At 44.6% G+C, this 17,253-nt stretch overlaps 1 protein-coding gene across 1 annotated transcript; it reads left to right on the top strand.

Moving 5' to 3' along the window:
* Positions 1–125: 125 nt before the first annotated feature.
* On the top strand, positions 126–9,875 carry LOC142843124 (apolipoprotein L3-like). The gene is made up of 4 exons (XM_075960004.1): positions 126–193; positions 2,697–2,779; positions 5,223–5,349; positions 8,406–9,875. Exons 2-4 carry the CDS (start codon positions 2,770–2,772, stop codon positions 9,073–9,075), a joined length of 807 nt encoding a protein of 268 aa, XP_075816119.1. The 5' UTR covers positions 126–193; positions 2,697–2,769; the 3' UTR covers positions 9,076–9,875.
* The last annotated feature ends 7,378 nt before the right edge of the window (positions 9,876–17,253 follow it).

Raw genomic sequence — 17,253 nt, 5'->3', positions numbered from 1 at the left:
GGCAGGCATCATGCCTGCTGGGTTGTTTTATCATGAGAGACCACAACCAGAAATTTTTCTTTCACTTTCAGGCACTGGGGATAGAGAGCCTAGATCTAGTCTGTTTGTGTCTCACACATGCAGCCGGTGACTGGTTCCACATAGCTTAGGACAGCTGGGACCCATCAACCCTTGGTTACGGGAAGATTCCTAGGTGAGTTGAAAATCCTTGTCCCCACATATTTATCCTTTCAAGTGCTCTGGAGGAGGAGGGTTATAGCCCCATTTTATGGCGGAACTCAACAAGGTTGGACAATGGTTCAGGTCGCAGACTCAGCAGCAACATGGCAGGACCTGAAGTCAGAACGAGGTCCGTCTACTTCTCTCTATTTTTCTACCCTCATCCCAGGAGAGGGTGTGGGATCCCTCAGATGGGATCACCACACTGCTTGGGCCCTGACAATCCTTGCAGGTCAGCCTGAGACATGATCAGGGACCCTAGAGGGAAGGTAGCCATTTTTTGTGGTCTGTCATTTTAAATAGATAAAAAACAGAAGAAGAATCTGGAAGAGTTTGGGGGACACAGGGAGAGCAACCTGTGCTGCATGGACAAACAACACTTGTCTTGGGGTGCTGTTCTTGGATCAATGAGAACGAGGTTTTAGTAAGATGTACAGGATGACGAAGGGGTGCTGGCTCATGTGGTCCTTGTTGACTATGCTATGTCAGGAACTGTGGAGAAACTGAGGCATAGCAGAGAGTGACCTGTGTAGAGTACCTGGATGGAGAGTGACCAGGTGGGAGAGAGGCTCACTCCTTGTCATCAGCTGCCCTCTGCTAGCCTGTGGGGACAGAGAAGGAAGCCAAGGCTGTCCTGTGTGTGCAGGTGTGGAAGGGACTCAGGAAAGGGGACTGAGAGTGGACTCAGTGCAGAATCCCAGGATCATGGCACCCCAGCCTAACACTAGGTGCAGATTGTGCGGCAGAGTGGGCTCTAATAGAGCAGAGGACCCAGAGTAATGAATCCACAGGATTTCTCCTCGGTTCAGAGTCAGGGCTGTTGTTTCCCTCACCTCTCTGCTCTGCGTGCTGTGTGACATGGGGTTTGTCACACTTCTCCATGTCCCTGTTTTAATCCTCTGATAGAGGAAGCTGGATTGCCGGCCCCACTGAGTCCCGCAGGCTTCTCTCCATCTATGGTTGCTGCAAGGCTGAGCACTGGTAGAGAGGAAAAGAGACACAGGTCCCTAAGCTGTCAGAAGTATGAAGGGGAGGAGGACGATTGGGGTGGACATGTCACTGGTTGGAAGGCAGGGAGGGGGCTACAGAGAGAGGGGAACAGGGACACAAACAGCACATACATTAAAGGTCATTGGAAGCGTAGAGTGTGATATCCTGCAGGAAGCCTTATAGAATCTGGGGTTCTGAGTGTTCAGGCCCCTGCCACCTCCGGGTCTCCATGCATGTGCCTTCACTATAGTTGCCCCTGGACTTGATGGATGCCCCTCTGTCTACCTGACATACATAGAAAGGCAACCTTACCCCAAACCTCAGTGGTGATGGTCCTAAGTTAGATCTACTGTCTGCATGAGAAGTCTCCGCTGGCCTCAAACTGTCAGCCCCCACCCTGCCTCAGCCCCTCCACATGCAGTCAGATTTGCTGTTTCAGGCTCCTGTGCACTAGGCGTCCAGGGGGAATGTCTGCCCTCATGCACTGCCTGTGGGAGTGTGGGTTCTCACACATTATGTCTACAACAATAAGCTTCAGGTTATGAAAAAAATAAAGATAGATACTACATGATCCAGGCATTTTGCTTCTAGATATACCTTACAGAAAATAATCCCAGTGCAGACGTTTCTCACAGGAGAATAGCCTTCCACTGCTGTTCACATGATTAGAAATGACCTAAGGTTGAACACTTAGGAAGAGGGCAGAGGAAGAGATGGGCCAGGGCAGGGACTGACAGGACTCCAGCCCTGGGGGGAAGCAGGATCCTGTAGAAACAAAGAGGGTATGGGCTCGAGGAGCTGCCGGTAGCACCCAAGAATTTAAGGTATCACAGGGAACCTTCCCTGGTTTGAGTGAGAAGGCTCTCACAGTCCCATGGGACATAAAGGAAGTGCTACTGTGTGTTTAAGGGTGTGGGGAGTCATACCTAAAAAGGGAGGTGCCAATCAGGTTCAATCTGTGGTATAGCATTACTGGGAAATATGGCGGACTGTTGTCAGCAACCTTTAGGACTTTCAGTTAGCTTAACAATGGGGCTCATGAGTGTCCCCATCTCATAGAGGATGTTGGTCATCTAATGAGGATGTATTAGGAGCTCTGGGTATCACAGACATACAGAAAACATCTGCTATTACCTTCAGTTCCCATATGTGCCCACTTAGGACTTGACAGAGTATCTCTTTACATATATATCTTGTATATAGATTGTATGTTGTTTTCCTTCATAGCTATGTCCCTAGCTGGCGACATTCTTCACGGACAATACAGCACATGAAGGCTCTGACGTGGCCAGGGAAAGGGGAGAGGGTAGATCAGATGACCGACATCTCTAAGCAGCAGTGTGGGGCCAACAGGAGGAGAAACTCTGGCTACCAGTTGTTTGGTCCTTTACCCCCACTCTGGTGTAACCACTGGGCCTCTGTCCCCTCCCATCTGACTTCCCTCAGCTGTCCCCATGGCATCTTACAGTTTTTTTCTCCTCCCTCAGCCTGGACACGCGAAGAGCTGTGAGAAGAACCTGTCTGAAGTCCGAGAGCTGGTGCTGAGGAACGGACGCAGTCATGACATCTGGTAGCCAACTACCTTTATTCTTTCCTTCATCCATCTCACAAAAGTTCCAATGGGGGAAGGAAATGCTGCACCTTTTACTTGTCCAAACCAGGTTCTTTTTGTCTTCGTGGTTCGCCTGTGTTGGTGCCTGTGTGTAGAATTGTGCTGGCTGTTCCTACTAAAGATACCCCAGAAGGTCAAGCATTTGAATACTTGGTTCTCATTTAGTGTTGCCATTTAGGCAGTTACAGAACTTACAGGACATGGAGCCTTCCTGAAGGAAGTCCATTCCTGAGGATGGGCCTTTAGAGTCTATAACCTACTTTATTGAAGTACGCGTGCTTTAATCCCAGCACTGGGGAAGGTGAGGTAGGAGGATCTCTGTGAATTTGATTCTAGTCTAATATAAATATTGAGTTCTAGGTCAGTCAGAGCTTCATGATGAGACTTTATCTCAACAATAAAATAAAATAAGGCTAAAAAATAAAATAGAATCCATAACCTTGCAACTTCCAGTATATTCTGCACTTCTTGGGTGCAGTAGAGATGTGATCTCTCTGCTTCCAACACCTGCTTCGGTCCCTTCACTGCCACTATGGACATCTAACCCTGTGCAGCTGGAAGCCAAATGAGTTTCATGAGAGTAGTCGTGGTGTTTATGACAACAGAGAAGCAATAATCCAGAAATTCACACCAGAGAGTGGGTTCCTTCTGTGAAGAGCCTGGTTACAAGCACGTGTGTGTGTGTGGGTGTGTGTGTGTGTGTCTGTGTTTCTGTGCGTGTGTGCCTGTGAGTGTGTGTGTCTGTGTGTGTGTGTCTGTGTGTCTGTGTGTGTGTGTGTGTGAGTGTGTCTGTGTGTGTGTGAAGTATATATAGCAAATAGTTGCTGTATATGTATAGAAAGAGAGTGAAGAGAGAGGAATATACATATATGCAAGAAATGTGGGAGGCTTTGGAACACTGGACTAGACATGCAGTTGAACACTGTAAGCAAAGACCCAGGGGTGAGTGGGGCAGGATCCTGGAAGGCAGTCCTGCTGAAAGCAATGCAGAAGTGGGGATTCTGGTTCATGTGGTTTCAGAGAGATGCAAGGACTTTATTGGCAATTGAGACAGAGGCCATTTCTGTAATATCTTGGAAATAACCTAGGTGTTATCTGTCCATATTCTGAGAACTTACAAAGAGCTAAATTAAAAAGCAATGGATAATTTCTTTGTGGGGTAAGGTCAATATGCTATAATATTGAGACTGTGGAATGGTTATTCATGCTGACTCTGTATGGAGGTCAACAATGAAAGAGCAGGTGGGGCGGTAATAAATGACAAGTGTTTGACAATTTGCATTTGGAGAGAAAAGGACACTAGGAAGCTCAGTGTTGAGCAATGGCTGTGACTGCCTAGGACACAGGGACACTGAGGGGCACTGTGGGAAGGCTCCTGCTCTTGGGGAAGTATGGGAGGGTGCATTTCAGGCAAGGTGCTGGCCAACTAAGTTTCAGTTTGGAGCTTCAGCTATGGCCCAGAAAAGAGAAAGCCCAACATTTGCTTCTTCCAGGAAAAACACTGCTTCACTGTACAAAGCTGCTGCTGGTGTGTTTGATGGGACAATGGTCTGCCCCAAGCTGGCAGCCGTACCTAGCAGTACGGCTAGTAGTAGTTAGTGGGTACTGGCTGTGGAGTCATGAATGATGCAAGAGTCGAGTGGTCCTGGATGATTTCTTCATGGTGTCAGAGTGCCCTGAGCCAGGAAACAACCCGAGTCCCTCCATGTTCAGTAGACACTGATGTTGATTCCATATCTCTTTAACATTCTACTACTGACACAATGAGCTAGTGGAGAGCTCACCAGTGGATGGACAGTCTCATCTGAAGGCGCTGCTACCGCAGATTTTGATGTGTTAGAAGCTGGTGGTGGGGGCAAAAAGGAATTCAACAAAAGCTCTGTCAATTCCCTCAGCAATGGAAGCCCATATCTATAATGAACATTTGTAAATTTAGTCCCAATAAGCATCCTCTTGTTGGTATGCAGAGGGATAAGGGTCACTACATCTGCACATGGGGTCTCCTCTGTATGCATAGACATAGACAGAGAGGTGGGTGGACACAGAGACAACCGTGTGAACATATGATAGATAATGAAATGACAGAGAGATGACCGAGAACAGACCTCGGGTATCTCACTGTCATGAGGACACGAGTCCCACTGAGTAGCGCTCTATATTTAGAGCATCATTTGGTCTTCATTACTTTACTTCCTTAAAGGTTCTGTATCCAAGCAACAGTTGCTGAGCCTAAGAGCTTTTACATATGAATTTAGGGGACATAATTGAACCTACAACCCAGGAGACCCCATTAGAACCTGAAGAAAAATGCTCGGGAACATGGTATCTCACCGCCTGCTGCCACTTGCCCTTAACCTCTTCCTTTCTGTCCTCTAACCTCACTCTTTTTCTTGGTATACAGCGCCGCCAAGCATAGTGGACAACATAACTACCTTCATCACGAACAAAGTGGGCAGAGATGACCTGAATGTCTTGATAACTGAAGATGGAGTCTGGAAGGCGTTTGTGGCAGAAGCTGCGTTGTCAAGGTAACCTGCGTGATGCACCCAGCACTACCCACCAGAACATGAGGATGAGGGTTTTCCTGGGCAGGCATACCAACTCTAGGCAGTCCCAGGGGTGGGGTTGTGGAAATTCCTTCTCAACAATCCAGGGGGATGTTTCCACTATTTTATCCCTGGTGGACTCCTCTTCAGGTTGGCTGAAGATGGTGCTCAAGGTACCGGGACCAATTCTGCCATCTACTAGTTCTGTGACCTTGGCAAGTTAGTTAGCCACTTCCTGAGTGTCACCACCATGAGACTGAGTGTGAGAAAATAAGATCATGTGTGTGCAGCTCTCAGCATGTGGCCAGTACACAGTGGGTGTCCCTGAAATTATCACTGAGAGCTACTTTGGAAATGGGAAGAGGCCAGGGCCAGGAGTCTCCTATAGGACTGAAAAATCAAGAACTAACTGTGAGACATGTGAGAAGAATGTAGACATGGTTACCTGTGTCCCCAGGTTCTGTCTCAGTCACTTTCCTCCCGTGTGAGGAGCTGTGACAACAGCAGGGTCCTCTGTGAACTGAGGAGGCCGAGAGCCCACAGTGCAGCTGCACAGAGCTGGGTTGACCCTGACTGTCCTTACTGAGATCTGGAGCCCAGCTGTGTTCAGTAGGAATAAAAGTGCAGGCTGATAGGACATGATGACAGCCTGGGACGAGCAGCAGGTCAGGGACGGGAAACCAATGCCAGCATCCTTCCCAAAACCCACATAGACCAAGACCAGTATCTCGTCCATGGTTCAGGAAAGACTTAGAGTGACCCTAGAATGGAGGTGCAGGTAGAAGGCCAGGACAGCAGGGCTGGAAGGATGGAGGAATTGGAGGCACAGAGAAGAGGCCTAGCAGGGGACATGCAAGATGGAGAAGAGTGTTGATTTCCTCGGCCCTGACCTCATGCCTTATGTGTGTGCAGCATTGTGTTTGGACACACCCTCCACGTGCTGTGTGTGCCCAGAAGTTCTCAGGTGTTATTTCAGACTCTATCCTGTTCTACACAGGGCTTCCTGAATATCAAAAAGGGTGTGTGGCTAGAGACAAGAGTCCACAGGCAACGTGGTTGGAGGACGGTTTGTAGAACCTGACAGTCTGAGGAGATCACATGTCACCATCTCTGAGGACAATATTTCCCTTATAGCCTTGTCCAGCTTCAGGCGATGTCCAGCCTCCCTGGCACTATTAGTTATCCCAAGACCCCTTGCATCTTTGCACATGGTCTTGCTGTGTACAAATGAGACACTGTCACTAGCTGTGATGTCTGTTAGCATGGTGACCTCTGTTTGCAGGACTCTGACTAGACCTGGTCTAGAGTGAGTGAGGCGTGGGAGTCAGTGTGGAGCCAGGGTTAATGGCAGCTGTCCTGTCCCAGTCACCTCAGGCAGCCACTTGACCTTGTGAGATCCAGTCAAGGGGGGAAAGAAATTTGGCAATCTGCAGAGATCAAGCAAAAGGATTGGGAATGTCTCTTGTGGCTCTGAAGGTTTGTTTTGGGCTTAATTTTAAATTCTCAGAAATAGCTAAAGGACAAAGTCTGAGAAAAGAGTCTTAGTGAGCCTTCTTTGTGTATTCGATACCAGTCCTTAATGAAGGACTACTCTAATCCCAACAAGATTGTGATTTGCAAAAACCACACATAGAACTCACGTATAAGATAGGTGTGACATAGTAACAGTTAACCATGGAGCATAGAGGGTTAAAATAGCCAATGGAAATATCCAGCAGACAGAAAAAAGAGAGATTCAAGCTTGAAGTTTTTTCTCCTTTGTGTGGAGTGTTGATCTGCACTGAGTGTGTGACAAATCACATGACTACTGCAAACCAGGAAATCACAAAACCACTGCACACCGGGAAATCACATGACTCCTGCACACCAAAATATCACATGACCACTGCACACCAGGAAATCACATGACCACTGTACACCAGGATATCACATGACTACTGTACAACAAGAAATCACATGTCCACTGCACACCTGGAAATCACATGACCACTCCAAACCATGAAGCCCACTGTAGGAAAGAATCTTCATCTTGAAGCAGGTCCAAGAAGCCAGGAGGACACTGCTCAGGACTGTTGCCCTAGTGGAACAGAGGTGGAGTCACTCTGTACACACAGGTAGCTGGGGACCTGCAGACACGTGTCGGGAGGGCAGTCCAGCAGATCCTTTACAGGGACATCAACAACAGATCAATTCCAGTGACACAGGCCTCAGGGGAATCTTCCTAAGATCAGTGCTTTGTTTCCTCCAGTTCCGCTGCAAGTCAGAAATGGCACCAAAGTTCCCACATCTTTCAGGTTGAGCATGTTCATAGGAAATTCTTGGGAACAGATGCATCTCAGACCCTGCATTTTCTACACTTTGAAACACCTGCAGATATTTAGTGAAGTATATTACAGATGGAGCCTGAATCTGCTGAATGCTGACAGTGTACAGGAGATGGAGGAGTTTCTGTAATTCTTTATAATCAGTTGTGCTGTCGCTGTGTATTGTCCCATGAGGACAGATGTGGAGTTTTGAGACATTAGGTTTGGAATTCATTAAGGCTGAAGAGTGCACTTTTGGCTTGCCCTGTGAATGGTCCATCGCAGACCTTCCAGGCAAACACAGGCATTCTTCTCAGCTGGACACTGCATGGGCTTAGATGACTTCAGGGCAACCAGGAACAGAGAGGAGACTCTGGGGAAAGGGGAATTCGAAACAACACACACAGTTCTATGAGTTAAAGAGTAATTACTCTAAGCCCACATGTGGCACTCATCTACAGGGCTCCCACAGACAGTGATGGCATTGACTTGACTTGAGTGAAGTCATTTTATCAGTGCCTCTAATTTTGTCAAGTGTCCTGACTTCATACACGGACCCTGTGTATTAAGGCCCTGGGTGTCTATACAGTACCAAAAGTTCAGGGTAGAGTGCAGATCACAGATTTCTGCTACGTTACTCCTGCTGGGTTTGTAGGTTGAAAGTGAGGTTTGAACAAGGCTTTAACATTCAAAAAGTTACTATTTTATTCATGAACTTTATCTCTGCTCTCACAGCGAGGAGGAAGCTGCCCTGCGTGATGCACTGAAGCAGCATTTAGCCCAGGAGCCCACAGATGAAAATGATGAAACAGAAAAGAGACAGAAGAAAGAGAATTTTCTGAAAGAATTTCCTGAGTTGAAAATGAAACTTGAAGAAAACATCAGGAATTTCCGAGACCTGGCTGACCATCGTGACCAGGTGCACAGGGGCTGCACCATCTCCAATGTGTTGTCCGACTTCACCAGCATGGCCGCTACAATCCTTGGATTATTTGTGGCACCCTTGACAAAAGGGACCTCTCTGATAATCACAGCAGCAGGTGTAGGAGCAGCAGCAGCTGCAACTGGTGTCACCATTACCATTGTGGAAGAATCCATCAGACAGGCAGATGAAAGTCAAGCCAGGTGCCTGGTTCAAGCCAGCAAAAACATCCTGAGCAGAGTCTACAAGATGATGCCTTTGATTGTAATCAAACATGATAGTGCAGGTGTGCAATTATTCTGTGCCTGGGGGACACTCAAGGAACGTATCCAAGCCATCAGAGCAGGAGAAACCATGAAATTCAAATCCACTGCAAAAATAGAGTCACCTGAAGAGCTACGGGCATGGGCTAAATATCTAAAAGACAACTTGTGCGAATTTGAGCAGCTCCACAAGGATCTGCAGTCGGTCCAGCCTCAGTAATCTCTCCACCAAGCAGTTAAGAGTTCAGGGGAAAGGACATGTATAGGGATGGGCACAAGGTGGGGGAGAATATATCATTACAAGGGAAATAATGCATGATCAAGTCTATGGACCTGAGATTTGAGGAGTTTGTACCTCTGGCTGAGCAGAGCAAGGTCAATGCAGTGCTTTAAGAAGACAGAATCTGGAGTCTAAAATAAGGGGCCAGGATGCCTAGAGAATTGGACTAGGACTGCAATACAGAGGGTCTGATATGGAGAGCAGTACACGAACAAGCCATGAGAACCAGGAAACCTGAATGGCTGAAGATGGGAGAAAGCCAGAGTGGGGGCTGAAGCCAGAGCAGGGGACCACATCCCGTTCCCTGAGGGTAGGGTCCCTATGACCTCTAGGTGATTCTTCCCAGCATCAGCAGGATCAACTCACCCTTGTGTCTTCTAGGAAGTAATGTCTGGATAGTGAAGGTGATAGTGATGATGGACATGATGTTGAGGATGGTGGTGGTGATAGCAGAAAAAATGGAATTCTTGAGAAGTAGTCAACCCTCCAGGGGGACAGGGTCACCAGAGAGACCAATGACATCAAAGTGAATGTCTATGCTGTGCTGTGTCATTATTGGGTCTTTGGAGATAGAGAGTCAAGGCAGATTTACATAAGATGTCAAACAAAGTATTGATTGAGGTCAACTTGTTTGTGACAAGAGACTCAGTCTGTGACTCTCAGCTTCCTCTCATACTGTGGGGAGGTGTGATGTCCAAGATAGTGTCTAGATAACCTGGATTTTGTCCTCTTGTCTTCTATAATTTGTGTTCAATAAATATTAACTGTGGTCTAGAAAATGGAGTATATAGCAGTCAATGACAGCAGAAGAAGGGGGCATGGGACCAAAGACAAAGGCGGTCAGGATAGATCAGACTGATCTGAGGTAGGAAGATATGGGCAAACACCAGGCTGAGGAAGGTAGGAAGTCTGGTGTGCTGCCACAGGTCTCAGAGGGAGGAGTGGTGAGCAGGATAATCCTGGCATTAACCAGAGTCAGGAAGTGTCTGTTCTAGTCTCAGCTAATGCCACCAATGTCAGGCTTGGTTCCTGCACTGGCAGCACTTGGGACCCCTCACAAACACCTACAGTCCACTGCAACGGCAGGGGCCCATGCTGGCAAAGCAGGTTGGGGTTTCTTGTGGTGGCTCTTGATGGTTGGACTCAAAACAGCTGAAGTCAGGCCAAGATGGACCCCTGCACTGACACATTGAGCCTGTGTAATGTTGTCTCACTGGCTCCTCTAGACACGGGTCTCCTCACTTCCCTTCGCCACAGGACAACAATGTCATGGTGTTTGAAGTGTCCTGATGCATCTCAAAGTCTCAAGGATGAGAATCACATGAAACCCTTGAGAGTTCAAGGATTTCACTTCTTCTGGGGAAACAGACTGGTTCAGAATGGGCTGTCGGTGTGGCATGAAATTGCCTTCTCTGTGTTTGTGGTCTGGGGCGTTGATCTGTTTTAGTTCCTCAGATAATTACACCAGTGTTGAAATAAGAGCTGCAGGGCTGTGTGCCACCACCCGGCTAGCTTTACCTGAAATAATTACACCGAAACTATATTCTTTTAAACACTGCTTTGCCCATTTCTATCTAGCATCTTCTAGGCTAGCTCTCGCACCTGGACTAGCCCATTTCTAATAATCTGCTGTAGCCCCCGAGCTGGCTTACCAGGAATGATCTTAACCTGCGTCTGCCTGGTGTGGGAGAATCATGGCGACTCTCTGATTTAGCTTCTTTCTCCCAGCCTTCTGTTTTGTTTAGTCCTCCCACCTATGTTTTAACCTATGAGGGCCAAGCAGTTTCTTTATTGCTTAACCAATGAAATCAACAGATTAACATTCCTGTAGTTCCAGGAACTCATAATTTTGGGAAGGATATGATGAGGTATTATGGAAAAAGGTCACCAGCCATTCATGCTGTACAAGAACATACAGCAAATACCAAACCTTTAGAGGTACCAACAGCCCTAACTTTAAAATGGCTAACTGAGAAGCCAATATGGATCAAACAGTGGCCTCTAGCTGAAGATAAACTACAGGTATTGGAACAGCTGGTGCAAGAGCAACTAGATGCTCACCATATTGAAGAATCAACCAGCCCTTGGAATTCTCCTGTGTTTGTTGTAAAAAAAGAAATCTGGTAAATGGAGAATGGTGACAGATCTAAGAGCTGTCAACAAAGTAATTCAACCTATGGGCCCACTACAATCTGGAATTCCTTTGCCTTCTCTGTTACCAAAGGATGGCCTCTTATAGTTATTGATTTGAAAGATTGTTTTTTCACTATACCGTTACAAGAAAAGGATAGAGAAAAATTTGCCTTCACATTGCCTACTTATAATAATTCTCAGCCTAATAGGAGATATCAATGGACTATCCTCCCACAGGGTATGCTCAATAGTCCTACATTGTGCCAATATTTTGTAAGTAAGCCATTGGAAATAATTCGTAAACAATTCCCCAAGTCCATAATTTATCATTACATGGATGACATCTTGTTATCTGATTCAAATAAAGATACTTTAGAAAGGATGTTTGAAGAAGTAAAGAAAGTCTTGCCTAGGTGGGGATTACAAATTGCCCCTGAAAAGATTCAAAGAGGAAATTCTATTAATTACCTAGGTTACAGAATAGGGTTAGAGAAAATTAGAATGCAAAAGGCACAAATTAGGAGAGACCAGTTAAAGACTCTTAATGACTTCCAAAGATTGTTAGGATACATTTCTAGTCTACGACCAGCTGTTGGGATAACACCTGATCTAATAGTTCATTTAAACAAAACCTTATATGGTGATAAAGATTTGAATAGTCCAAGAAAACTGACAGCTGAAGCTGAAAAGGAACTGACAATGATTGAGGAAAAATTACAGGAGGCACATGTGGATAGGGTGAACCCAAATCTTAGCTGCATCCTAGTCTTATTGCCTTCCAGAATTACTCCTACAGGGATTCTAATGCAGAGGGGAGATATTATTTTAGAGTGGATATTTATACCTAATAAACCAAGTAAAAAATTTAAAACTTATGTGGAAAAAGTCTCTGAATTAATTATAAAAGGTAAGCTGAGACTTCGTCAACTAGTAGGTATAGACCCAGCAGAAATTATAGTGCCTTTTACTACTGAAGAAATAAAAAAGTTATGGGAAGACAATGAACCGTGGCAAAGAGCTTGTGCCAATTTTTTGGGAGAAATTAATAGCAACTATCCCAAAAGTGGTAGACGTAACCTCATAAAAAGAAATTCTTGGATTCTTCCTAGAATTGTACGTAATGCTCCAATAACTGGAGCCCGTACGTTCTATACTGATGCAAATAAATCAGGGAAAGCAGGTTACAAGTCAGATGAATTGAGTAAAGTGGAACAAAGCCCTTATAATTCTGTCCAGAAGGCAGAATTATATGCCATTCTTATGGTGCTAAGGGATTTTAAAGAACCTCTTAATATAGTTACAGATTCACAATAAGCAGAAAGAGTTATCTTGCATATTGAAACTGCTGAATTTATACCAGATGATACAGAGTTGACTTCATTGTTTATCCAGGTACAAGACATAATCAGGAACAGGCTTTATCTGATGTACATAACACACATCCGGTCCCATACAGGTCTGCCTGGTCCTCTAGCCCAAGGCAACGCTGAGGTTGATCAATTATTGATTGGAAGTGTGTTACAGGCCTCAGAATTTCATAAGAAGCATCATTTCAATAGTAAAGGCTTAAAGAAAGAATTTTCCATTACTTGGCAACAAGCTAAGGACATTATAAACAGATGTCCTACTTGTTCTTTCTATAATCAAACACCGTTGCCTGCAGGGAGTAACCCAAAGGGTACTAAGAGAAATGAAATCTGGCAGATGGATGTGTTCCACTTTATGGAATTTGGTATATTAAAATATGTACACCATACCATAGTCACGTATTCAGGTTTTCAATGGGCTACTGCCCTGAGCTCAGAAAAGGCTGATTCAGTAATCATACATTTATTGGAAGTTATGGCCATCATGGGTATACCTGCACAAATAAAGACAGATAATGGTCCAGCATATGTATCTAAGAAAATGAAACGCTTTTTTGATTATTATAATATAAAACACATTACAGGTATACCAAATAATCCTATAGGTCATGCAGTTATAGAAAGATCAAATCGTACTATAAAGGATATGCTGAACAAACAGAAAGGGACCGAAAATACCCCCAGAAATAGATTACATAATGCTTTATTAACCTTGAATTTTCTTAACGCTAATGAGAAAGGAACGACAGCAGCAGAAAGACATTGGATAATGGAAAAGTCTGCTGAACTAAATCAACCGATTTATTTCAAAGATGTGCTGACCTCTCAATGGAAGCCAGGAGATGTGCTACGTTGGGGAAGGGGTTTTGCTCTTGTTTCCACAGGAGAAGAAAAATTGTGGATACCATCAAAATTAATAAAGTTTCGATTTGAAGAGGAGAAACCTCTTGGAAAGGAGAAATGACAACTCATCCACAAAGATGATAGTCATACAGGTGGTAAGAAAAACATAAAATGGGGGCAGGGTTCTGTTCTTATCTCCACAGGAAAACACTCATCTTTGAGAAATTCAAGGGACCCTGGATGTTTGGATACTGACAGATGGAAAAATACCTGCCCAATAGGAAATATCAAGAAAACTGAATGAGTTGTGTAAGTAAAATATATTAAACCATATTTTTAAATTTATAAAGCTGGTTTTGAAGTTGGACTCTGGCTCAGTCCCTCTCCAATTCCAAGCCTGTTAGTAAGAGAAAAACCCAGAGTTTCTGGAGTTTCTGTCTCATGTCAAGAGCCATGATATGGGACAGAAAGAAATATGAGTTTAGAAAACATCTTTGCTTTTCTTCATATCTATCATACTTTTCATTGAATATATCTATCATGCCTTTCAATGAATATATATATTTATGTCTATATATGTCTATATGATTAATGTTTAAGTTTTTCACAATGAACAATGAGTTTTTCCTGAAGTGACATTTGAAACTTCCAGGAAGAAGATGGGGCCCCATAACAACAACTCCACCTGGTTGATATGACGTCATGATACTGATAGCGCTACTACAAGACCTGCTTTGGGTACCAGCTGCACAAGACAGTTCCAACTTGGTTAGCTGAAATGGTGCATATCTTATACAACATTTTGACCAGACCTGCACAAAATACTCAGAGACTATTGGCAATTTTAAAAGACATTGATCTTGAAATTTAACCATCATTTTACTTTCACAGGATCCCCCAGAAAGAACGTCACCCCCATGACAGCTGGAAGTAATTATAGAGGACAACGTCCCCTCTCCCAGTAAAGTTTGCCCTTGGGTTTAGGGACATTATTTAGGGGTTGATTATAATTAGTATACGAATGAGGGTTGGGGGAGGAATTTTATAAGCTCAGGGATCATTTTGAAAAAAAAAAGAGGGATGATGGGATAATAGATTTGTAATTGTGAGTTACTGTTTTTAGACAAATATATTGGTATAGATTCTTGTATATTGATACAAAGTTAAATTATATTGACTATTGTATGCATGCATGTTTCTACCTCTGTTTAAAACATTTTTTATGTATTGACATATATTGTATTGATATATATTATATATTTACCATATTGCAGTGTACATTTCTACCTCTGATTAAGATACTTATATAATGTTTGTGTATTGATATATATTTACCTACTGCAACGTATATTTGTACATTCCTTATATTTGGAGGTCATTGTCCTCATTTGTTTCACAGTCGTTTATTTTCTTAGTCTTTAAGTTAGATAGATATTGAGAATTATATAGATTAATAGTCATCTAAGTTTGTCATTTATAATTAGACTAATCAGGTTCTTTAGATATATAGAGATTATACACAGTATAGATAGATAATCTTCAACTTCTTCAAAGAGCTGTAGAAAATGGCCTTTAATCTAACTCAGAGTTTTGTGGTAGTGAGACACAATTGCTCCTAGAAACACCGCTCTATTCCCAAGAGAATGTTGAGCACCAAAGACACTCCACCTGGAGCCTTTCTTTTTAGCAGAACTGGCCTTTGGGCAAAGAAATGCCCATACCTCAACCACTGACAGAGATACAGAGCATGCATCAATGGATAAAACAAGACTGTCATATCCTGCCAAGACAGGGTAGGATAGTTTTGAAAAGTTGCTTGCCTTTGAAAATGGTATGTCAGTTATGTTAGGCCTTAGCCAAAGTTGGTTGCTTCAACGCTGCTAACGTGACTTTGGGTGATTGCCCAGGTAGCTAGTTGTCTCTGTGATTTGTTGTATGTTTTGGAAGTTGTTTTCCTGAACTTCCTAATTACCCAGGTAACATTATTTCCCTTCTCAGATCTTCGATGGGGTTGAAGACTATATAGATGTAGTTAATTTTCTCTCATGAGTTGGCCAAGTTATTTATTATACAAGACCTAAGCTAGTTAGAATAGGATATTTGTACTTATTGTATATAATTTCATAGTAGGTTTATAACTCTCTTATTTAAACAAAAGCGGGAGGTGTTGCGGGAGGTCCTCCCGCTCCTCCAGCCTATAGCTGCTGAGATACCAGCCCCTTGGGGCGTGGTCTCTCTCCCTTTAAAAAAGTGGCCACTTCCCTCTCCACTCTCTCTTCACTTCCTGCTCCGCAGGCGACTAGACTCCCTTCCTGATTGCACAGAGGGCTGTGATCTGTAAGTTTTTCCCCTTTAAATAAATACCACTCTATTAATCATAATTCCAAACTGGTGTGGCAATGTTTGTGACTTACGCCTTCACACCAGTCATAATGTCACTGTTCATATGGAAGATTCCTGTCTCCTTTAAGGTCTCTCCACAAAGGGAGGCCACTTGAAAGGTCGGTGCTCTCTGATACAGGTAACAACATGCCTGGTCCCGTTGGTCTGAGACAACCCTCTTCTCTAGAGTTCTAAATAGGGTAGGGTAACCTTGGTGGCCTGGCTCCTTTCTGCTGGTCACTCCTCTCTCCACAAGATAAGGCTAATATTTACACAGTGTAGATTTAGGATACCTTCATTTGGATTGAGGTCTCATTTCCATTGGCTGAAGTTTCCTAAGGACAACTCTGAGCTGGCAAATGTTTGCAAGACTGTCTTGTAATGTCACTGTTGATGTGAACAGTTCCCTGGAAGATCTTCAGGATCTCCAGGTGGGATGAGATCTCCTCGTGTTGTTAGAGTTAGAGATGGCAGGATGGGGTTGTCTTGACCCCTGACTTAAGAGTCAGGAGCCACATCTTGACTGTTAAAAGTCTATGAATGTTCCAACGCAATCCCCACCATGTTTGGCCTGTGGCTCAGGAGACATTTACATGGTCCTGACTCTCACTGTGGTTTCCTCTACTAAGATAAAGTCATGCTGACTAAAAGGCAGAATCAAGAGTAAGAAGAGCCTTATCTGGAGAGCTCAGCACAGCTGAGGAAAGAGGTTCCCTGTCTCAACTTCCAGGAGCAGGTCAGGGCAGACACCATCAGAGATCCCTGAAAGCATCTACACAGGGGACAGTCATCCAAGAAGGTAAGAAGGGTGAGGTTCAAGGCAGGTTCAGAGCTGACCAAGAGAGCCTTCCTCCATCTCAGCGCTGAGGATTCAGGGTGTTGCATGCTTAGGAAGTGGGCATGTCCACAGCCCTACAGGAGCATGGAAGACCGAAATCCACAGTGCAGATGCTGCTAGGCAAGTGTGGAGTCACCCAAGATTCCATCTCATTATCCCATTTGGCCATTCTCCCAGCTCTGTTTGGCACATGGTCCTCATGTCTAAGGGTCTGAAAGGGGCCATGGGAGCAATCAGTAGGTGACAATTAGTGTTCAGTAGGTCAACCCACCAGATGAATGACTCTCATGGGGAGTCCTACCTGGGAAGGCCACGGAGTCACTGAATATAAGTGACCAGTTCCTTCTCTCTGTAATTTCTCTCTTGTACCACATAACATCACCCAGCCCAGCCTGTCTGGGCACTGGGTCCGAATCCTCGGGGCACCCAAGCGGGTGGGAGTTCCTTTGTTTCTATGGCCTGCCTGCACCAAGCAGGGTAGGCACTTTGTTTGCGAGCTGCCCAATCAACACGGAGACCTGATCTCTCGGCCCCAGGAGAGCCAGCATTGGGGAG

The sequence above is a fragment of the Microtus pennsylvanicus genome, chromosome 2 (assembly GCF_037038515.1).
Source record: "Microtus pennsylvanicus isolate mMicPen1 chromosome 2, mMicPen1.hap1, whole genome shotgun sequence".
NCBI classification, from domain to species: domain Eukaryota; kingdom Metazoa; phylum Chordata; class Mammalia; order Rodentia; family Cricetidae; genus Microtus; species Microtus pennsylvanicus.
The sequence above is the reverse complement of the archived record's forward strand: the minus strand, read 5'-3'. Positions and strand labels throughout refer to the sequence as shown.